The 8,596-nt window shown below is 36.9% G+C and overlaps 1 protein-coding gene across 1 annotated transcript; it reads right to left on the minus strand.

Moving 5' to 3' along the window:
• Positions 1-269: 269 nt before the first annotated feature.
• Positions 270-8,288, minus strand: LOC114730118 (serine/threonine-protein kinase ATG1c). The gene is made up of 13 exons (XM_028917142.1): positions 7,737-8,288; positions 6,743-6,860; positions 6,459-6,517; positions 5,998-6,062; positions 5,142-5,235; positions 4,982-5,062; positions 4,690-4,798; positions 3,682-3,760; positions 3,235-3,599; positions 2,767-3,122; positions 1,602-1,893; positions 943-1,013; positions 270-720 (listed from the first exon to the last, which is right to left on the minus strand). The coding sequence occupies exons 1-13, from the start codon at positions 7,977-7,979 to the stop codon at positions 469-471; spliced, it is 2,184 nt and encodes a 727-aa protein (XP_028772975.1). The 5' UTR covers positions 7,980-8,288; the 3' UTR covers positions 270-468.
• Between the last annotated feature and the right edge of the window lie 308 nt (positions 8,289-8,596).

Consider the following 8,596-nt stretch of genomic DNA (forward strand, 5'->3'; position numbering starts at 1 on the left):
ATCTTTCTCAATATCCCTTCTCCCTCACCTATTTGATTATGGTTGAAGAAATATCCATAAAGGTAATTTAGAAAAACTGATAAATATGAAAAATAGCTCTTATATTTAGAATCAAAATTAACTTAACAATTAGGTCATATATTAAAGACTGAAAGAGTACTTTTTTTCAAACTTAATGCGCATACATAATCTTTACATATTGTAAGTTACGTTCTTTGATTGGCTAAGACTAAGCAAATTCAAACATCAGCACTTCCTCACAAGTTTCAGGTACGAAAATCAGAAGAAATCATATAAAAACAAATGTACACTTGATCATCATTCTAATCACAGAAATGCAGACTTTACAATAACCTAGCTTGAGGTGGTGGCTCCCATCATCAGCATTCCCCAACATTCCTCCCTCAAAGAATAACTGTACAAATAAATAATGTTGATCTAAAATGAGATAAAATGAAAGAACCATAGTTAAAACTTGTTCTTTAGGCCGCCTTGTGCTTCGTCACATTTCAACAGCGTCATTCTCTGAGACCTGGAATAGCCTTGCCTGTTGTTTAGATCATCGATGTAAGTCCGAAGCCTGTATCGATCCGTGTTAGTCAGTGAAAATGGAGGATTAAGAATAAGGGATGGAGCTTCCACTAGAAGGAACATCAGTAGCAGCACAGCTTTTGAATATAGTGCAGCTGCATTATCCATTTCACCCATGAGCTCTTCTACCTGCCAACAGTACATGAGGTCAAAAGCCTCAGTTATGTTCATGTATTCACTTATGTAAGGAGTCATCCAAGTGCCACCTAGCGATTACAAGGCAAAATAAAGCACAGAATTGTAATCTTGCATGCCAACTGACATAGCGCATCTAAAGCCACATGTTACGGGAAGAGTGCAACAAAAGCAGGTGAAAAATGCAAGATATGAGAACTGGAAGGAAATACTTACACCCCCATGTCTCCCAAAAGCAAGGGCAGACTGAAATATCGTCTCCATTGCATCTGGCATCTCTGTATTTCCTGCAATCAAGAACCAATGCATCAGTATTTTACGTCCTCACAATATACAGAGGAGCTACAAGAGTTACCACTCTCCCTGTCTCTTGAGCAGAGTGAAACACTGGCACAAATCGTAGCATTTTACAAATTATTTCATTGTAATCAGTAGCTCATATGATTGACCATTAAGAGATTATGATAAAACCATTCATATATTTTCACTTAACATTTTTCATGTTGAAGTCTTTCTCGACCTCGTATTAAAACCTTTATGACCAAGACTAAGATTTCCATCCTTCCAGCACAATGCATGGTAGGCTGCTCCCTCGTGCTTTATTTGCACTTGAGCCAAAAAGACTTCCGTGTGATCATTGTTCTGTAGATTATATTCAAGAGATTTCATTTATAGAAAGTCCAAATACACAATATCACGGCCAAGCCAGTACCACATTGCTCTCAGGATCCTACAGTTTAATTTAATTAGTCAAATTCATCACACATTTTTTTACATAGTAAGCATAGAAAATTACGCCAACAATAGCTACATCAAAAACGTGAAGCACAGGAAACCTAGACATTTAGTTGATGAATCAAATATCAAAATCATACCAGGCTGAACAGCCTTAGCAAGTTCTTCAGCATGCTCAAATTCCCTTAGAAATTCACTTTCAATTTGAGATAGAATATCCTTTGGTCCTAGCACATTTCCATCAAGGCATTCTTCTGAATCGGAACTGCCATGCTTCATGTCGGTGCTCCTCCTACATCTAGTGGTTTCTTGACTTGGACTCCCTTCCATGGCAGAGGCAGCCTGTGCATGACATATGTGTAGTGCTTGCTTCCATATTGCAAGAATAACAAGCTGAATGGAGAATGCTTCCAACTGCTTTCCAGCCACCATCTTTGAATTATTGCAGGTGAGAGGGGGGGCAAAAGGAAAAGTGTCATGAATTTTTAAATACAAAAACTTGAATAACTGCGTCAATGAACCACTTAAAATAATAACTAGTAGCATGAGTTACTCCTCAAGGAAGCCTCAAATGAAAATATTCAGATAAATCATGCACTGGCATCGCACTAAATGTTATGCAATATTTAGTAGCTAAGACAGGGATGGCATGAATGCCCAAGTGATAGTTAGCAGTACGAATGTCATCCATAGATATAATAAGCTATCGTGGGAATGTCAAGGCCACAAGCATGTTCAATTACAAAGATTGAATCAACCCGCCAAGGAAAGATTTCTCCTCCAAGACAATTCTTAGGTTAGCTATTTCATTAAGTATATTTAAAATGACACAACTGGTTTGCAGCCTCCAAATAATCAAAATAAATTCTGCTAACTCCATAGAGATGTTCAAATAGGTTTGTGTCAGTAAGTTATTAACTTATTATCACAACATACCGCTTTCCACCAAGTAATTTAAAGATCAAGACCACCATCCTGTATGTACTGAACATCAATACGTGGCCTACTGATTCATTATACATATGAAGCCCAGTAAAGAAATACTTCACTAATCTATTCCATAATCCAAATGTCTGTATCCTTCTGAGGAATATACTGTGTTTGATCATGCAATATTTTATCTGGAAAAATTGTAATCTTTTGGAGGGTTTAGTAGAAAGGGACATAGTGAACAGATTATTTTCACACAATATTCTATCTATAACTCTCCCATTTCGAACGACCATTACATGAAATTATATCATAAACTTTCACCGAGAAAAGAGAAATCCACAAAGACAGGATAAAGCTTAAAGGCAAATTTACCTTTTCATGAACTAATTCAGTTATGGTGGATGCACACTGTTGTAATGATTTTATTCTGGTAATGCAGTCAGCTGATGGCTGCTCATCTACTGTATCCATTGATGCATGTGAAGTCCCTGGAGCAGAGTCCTGACTTTCTAAACTTCCAATTTGACATGTGCTACTGGTAGCAGCACCAAGTATTGGCACTGGAGAACTTACTCTATCAATTACATTAGAAGACTCCTGTGGGGAAGCACCTGATCTATATGGAAAATGGCTTGGCTTTGATGCACCTACTGAAGTTGATGAGACATCCATAGGAGGTCCCGATACAAGAACATAATCTTGATCAATATTCTCCAGTGAGTCTGCAACTGCCAAATTCATGCATCCAATATAAGAAACATTAAGAAAGATTAGAAAGACATATCTTAGTTTTGGACATTATAAGCTGAATGAGGAAGAAAAATCACAATTAATTGATACCTCTTGAACCAGTGTTTGCTAATATCTGTTCTAGAGATTCTAGAGGATCAACAAGATTTCTTGCTGAGGTTCTATGGCTGTCCAACATTATAGCACTGTTTTCAGGTTGCTCTCGGGAAGTGAAATTTATGTTATTAGAAGTAGCGAATGCTGAGCCTGCTCTATCTCGCTGTGTATTAAGGTCAAACCCATAGGTAGACTTCATTGAGGATTTCTTCCTCGAGAAAGCTGGGCTCCCCTCAGGACCACAAGAATCATCATCCAAAAAGAAAGGTAAGCAGTCCTCTTGATGATTTTCCTTAGCCCTCAAAGGATTAGACTCCGTTAAGCAAATTTCATCTACCATCTTTGAAGAACTTCCACGTCTGCAAACCAAAAGGAGTTTATATTTGCACACTTTAAAGACATCAACTATAACAATTCAAATTTTGAGAATCTTTCTTTCACCTCAATGATTTGTCCTGTTCTGGTCGCTTCTGAGAAAGAAATGGATGATTAAAAAATTCTTCAAAAGTTAGCCGTTCCACTGAAAAATAAAATTAGATAAGAGAATATGTATTAGAATAAGATATTATCAAGATATTTTAAGTTCCTACGACGTCTTATGCAATCCCTTTGCCTGTTTTCCCGGAGCAAAAATTTGAATAACGATTTCCCTCAGCTTGCATGCTCAAGAAAAGAGGTCCTTCTGTCTAACTCACATTTAACATCATCAACTCATGCTACTTGCACTTCAGATCCCGCGCCCTCCCCCCCCCCCCCCAAAAAAAACAAAAAAAAAAAAGGGCAAAAAGCTCTGAATAAGGACAAGCGGGCATTGAGGGAAATCGGAGATCATAAAGTCAATTAAAGGGAGGTGTAAAGTAGGATATGAGGGAGTGGCATTAAGGGCAGAAAAGACAGGACCTATTTTCCAACTCTAAAAGCTCATAGGGCAATTTGCAAGTAGCCCAAGGTAAAGGAGGGGCTTGCATTTTTAGTTAATTATAAAATATAACTAAAAAAATGTCACAACATACCAAAATAAGCATTCAATGCCTCAAGTCGTATACATTAGCAGGAAAAACAAATACATAATATCCCTTCTTAATTCTTGTGAGCATGATTAGTGGGAGAATGTTTCAATTTATGTAAAATTCTGGATTCCTAAAACATTAAAGCAGATTTGTCAGCACAGTTTTGTTGTATAATGGCTCCCATACTGATGGCACCCTCGGCAAATGTGATTTGACATCACCAACTGGAACTACAACATAAAATCCCTCTTCCCCATAGCATAGCCTTTGTACTGAGCTTGGTTTTACTGGGCGGCTAATCATAGAATTATTCAGGGATGCCCTCATCAGTCGTCACTAAATCCAATATTAAATACTTACGACATACACCATTAAATATCTTAGACAGGCCAGAGTTTTCATTATCTAAATTGTAATTTTTGATATATTTCAATTATACCTGGACTACGTCGCAGCAATTTTTGACATAAATCTTTACACTCATAACTCAGACTTTGATTATCAGATGGAAACTGCAGCTCAGTTGATTTCACAATGTTCTGTAGTAACTGCAGAACACATATCATAGCAAACATAAATTATCAATGAAAAGAAGAGGAATCATAATCAGTTAGAGAACTACCACAATACATATATCAAGGATGTAAAATTAAAATATTAAGCAGCAAAAAAATAATCTGTTTTAGTTGAAAATAAAATCCAGCAATAGGTGAGGAAACATAATCATAAACCTGTATTTGATTATTCCCAGTATATGGTGTTCTTCCCGTAACAAGCTGAAATAAGATCGCACCCACACTCCAGAGGTCTGCCTGTGTTTTTGATGCAAGGTTAATAGGAAGAAGTACCATGAAACAATTAAAGTGCCCACTACACTAGAGCAAATATCACCTTAGCGTCATACTTCTGTAGTTGCATAATTTCTGGAGCCATGTAGAGAGGCGAACCACACAAGGTTTCTGCAAGACCCTTGGGTTGCAGAGATCTGCAAAAACGGATAACTGTGTTTTAACAACTAGTTCAGAGAAATGTGTAGAAACGGAAGAGAGCCTTTCTTGACTAGATGCCTGCCTTTGTAGAAGTCAATGGCTGAGCAAAGCAATCTAATCCACAGCAGAAGATTCGATAATTCAAGGGAAGTTCAAATTCAAATGACTTCAAAACCGCCATAATACCATTCATGTATTGATCTCATTTTAACTATATCTTTTTGCTAAGAATACAAATGAGCCCCTTGCAAGAGATTAGCACATTTGAAGACAACTGGGCCATTATAAGACCCTAGTCATTTTCCCCAATGTCATAGAGGAATAGTTCATGCTGAAAATCCAAATAAACAAGATTTCTGCAGAACTTAACATGTTTTCCCCGTTGATATCATAAAATAGCCATGGCGTGTCAAGTTAACACAAAAATTACAGTATAGAGGCATAATTTAATAAAATCAAAGTATCACACAATGAGAATTGGCTCGGAATTTCATGTCTTCCAAATTAAACAAAATCTTAAAAAATATTCAAAGGATCTCAAGACTCAACATACTTCATTTGACATACACCACAAGAACAAAGGAAGATGGACAAAGCGATCAAAGAATAAAGCAGAAATATGTCAAATCTGTCAATCAAAGAATTCAAAGAATTGCTATATATGAATGAGATTTTCCGACTTCCTTATTGAAAAAGGTGACGGAAGGGGTAGGAAGAGTCAGTATTAAATATGAATGACGTAAAAATAGTTAGGATACCTTGCAAATCCAAAATCAGCAATCTTCAGAACTGAATTGTCATCATTTCTGGTGAGAAGAAGATTCTGTGCAAAAATTAGACCCATCATTACTTACAAAATACCCTCACAAGCTTTAAACAAACACAGATATTCACACAAAGAACAATTTTTAGACTTGAAATTTATCTGATGCACCCTATCCAGGAATGAGATATATTTCTCCACCACTATAGATGTATTAACCTTTTAAATATCTTTAAACTAAGACTCAGTCAAACTAAATTATCACTTAAAACACACACACAAACACACACTCTCTCTCTCTCTCACTCTCTCACACACACACAGAGACATGGTCATCCGGAAAATGCAAGTAATGACTTAATAGCAGGACATGAGCTGTAATTTTGAACTATACAAGGAACAAACCCACAGAAAAGAAATTAAGCAACTTGGTCAAGTGGGTAAGCATAACCAAACCTGTGGTTTCAAATCTCTATGAATAAGATTATTATCTCGAAGAACTTGTAGGCCAGCAGCTGTAACACAAACAGTTCTCTCCGTTATTACCATGGTAGTTGATATAAGCATATAACAAATTGTATATAGAGCTCAAGCCTACCGATACAGGATACAGGATGCAAACTCCTATAACGTTTAACTTCAGTTTGGCGTATTTATTGTTTTGGGCTTGATTTAGAATTAGGCTATCAGATCACTTAGTGAGTAGGTAGAGTTTCAGTTCTAAATTCTGCTTCACATACCTAGCTGTTGCATAAAATGCTTTGCAGTTCCCTCTTGGACTCTTCCACGGCGATGTATATACATAGAGAGATCACCCCCTTTACAGTACTCTAACACGAGATGTATCTTCCCAGGAACCTACATTAAGCAAATATAAGACTTAATTAGCAATGTGGATGACACTTAATTGATAGACCTCACCAATGCAAATTCAATTCAGCATTACAATTACCACAAACGATACTACCAGCCAGACTAATCCATTTCACAAGATAAAAGGTACTAGAATTCTGTGTTAAACCTAATACTTGACCAATGACGACAACTATATTTCATCTTCCGTCAGGATAAATGACTTCAGAATCTCAGAACATATAGCGGGCGGATCATCTCATCAAATATGGCAGATTACATTTCTTAGCAGGAGTATCTGGAAGGATATCAATATCAATGAATAAATGTAAATGCCAATTGCGATTCCCAATCAGCGTCAACAGAAATGATGTACCCTGAACTTGCTGGCTCTTAATTTCTACAATTAGCTACGAGCCAAAACCTTCAGCTTGTTACCCACATGTGAATTTCCCCAAGTCAAATAATCAACGAAAGGAGCATCAGTTGAGTCCAACGTGCATATATACTGAAAATTCAAACTAACAAAGCGATAGCGGAAAAGATCTTTACACGGGGGAAAATTAGCTTATAAATTTCCACAAACTTCATCAGACAAAATTAGGAAGTTGAATTTGTGCTAAAGAAATCAAGCATTAAACAACTTCGTTTTTCAGAAGCCTTTTTCCTCGCGTTTTGTTTTGCCAAATTCATTATTTTTCACCCTTCAATCTTCCACAGCCAAATCGAACAGCTGTATCAGATATCGAAGCGGGGAAAAAAAAAACCCAGGGGGAAGGGGGGAGATTCCACTAATAACGACCACCGTGATCCCTCTTAACCCGAATTAAATGCGAAAATGCCATTGAGGAGATAGATAACAAGAAAAATTAAAAAGCCCACCTGAATTATATCATGCAAACGAATTATATTAGGATGGTCAATCCGCTTCAAGATAAAAATCTCAGACATGAGACTCTCCTGCAACTTCTTGTTAAGCCGACTGGTGGCGATCTCTTTAATGGCAACCTCAGTTCCATGGACTCGGTGCCTCCCATGCCACACCACGGAGAAAGACCCGGCCCCAATTTGCTTCCCGATGATGTAGTCTCCCACCAAACCGCCCCGACCCGGCGACTGAGCCATGAACGAGAACCCTAGAAGCGGAACTCCGAACCCAAACCAGCTCCAAATGCCCAAATCCTAATCTCGACGACGGAGTTGGATCTTTCGACAACTCGAAGCAAAACCCTTTTGAAGACCCCTGCTTCTCCGTCGAACTGCACTAAAAAATGACGGAAAAACTTTGGAAGGCAGATTGATGGACTATGGAACCTTGGTTGATATATTAATTTTTTAATTTGAAATTTGAAATTTGAAATATTAGAAGAATTAAGTTTATATAAATTTTTTGCTTCAGGATTATTGCCAAAAATTACAGGAAGAGAAGAAGGTTTGAAGGCGAAGTGGTGATGATGATGACAAAAAGAGGAAACCAAGTTACCCAAATCTTATGATTGAAGCTGATACGCTGTATCTGCATATTAGCCTCCTGGTTAATTTAATATATCAATTAATCAGCAGGTCAAAGTTTTGTTTTGTGCATTACTCGCATTTAATAAACTTAATTAATTAGTTCGCAAAAAAATTAAACTTAATTAATTAATTTAGTTTAATTTTTTTGCCATTAATTTAATTAATTAATTTAGAGAGACCACGATTTGGCAAATTTGTAATTAAATTTTATGGAGTGATATTTTATC

Source organism: Neltuma alba, unplaced genomic scaffold, assembly GCF_004799145.2.
Source record: "Neltuma alba isolate B1F8T4 unplaced genomic scaffold, ASM479914v2 tig00012712_pilon, whole genome shotgun sequence".
In the NCBI taxonomy this organism is placed as follows: domain Eukaryota; kingdom Viridiplantae; phylum Streptophyta; class Magnoliopsida; order Fabales; family Fabaceae; genus Neltuma; species Neltuma alba.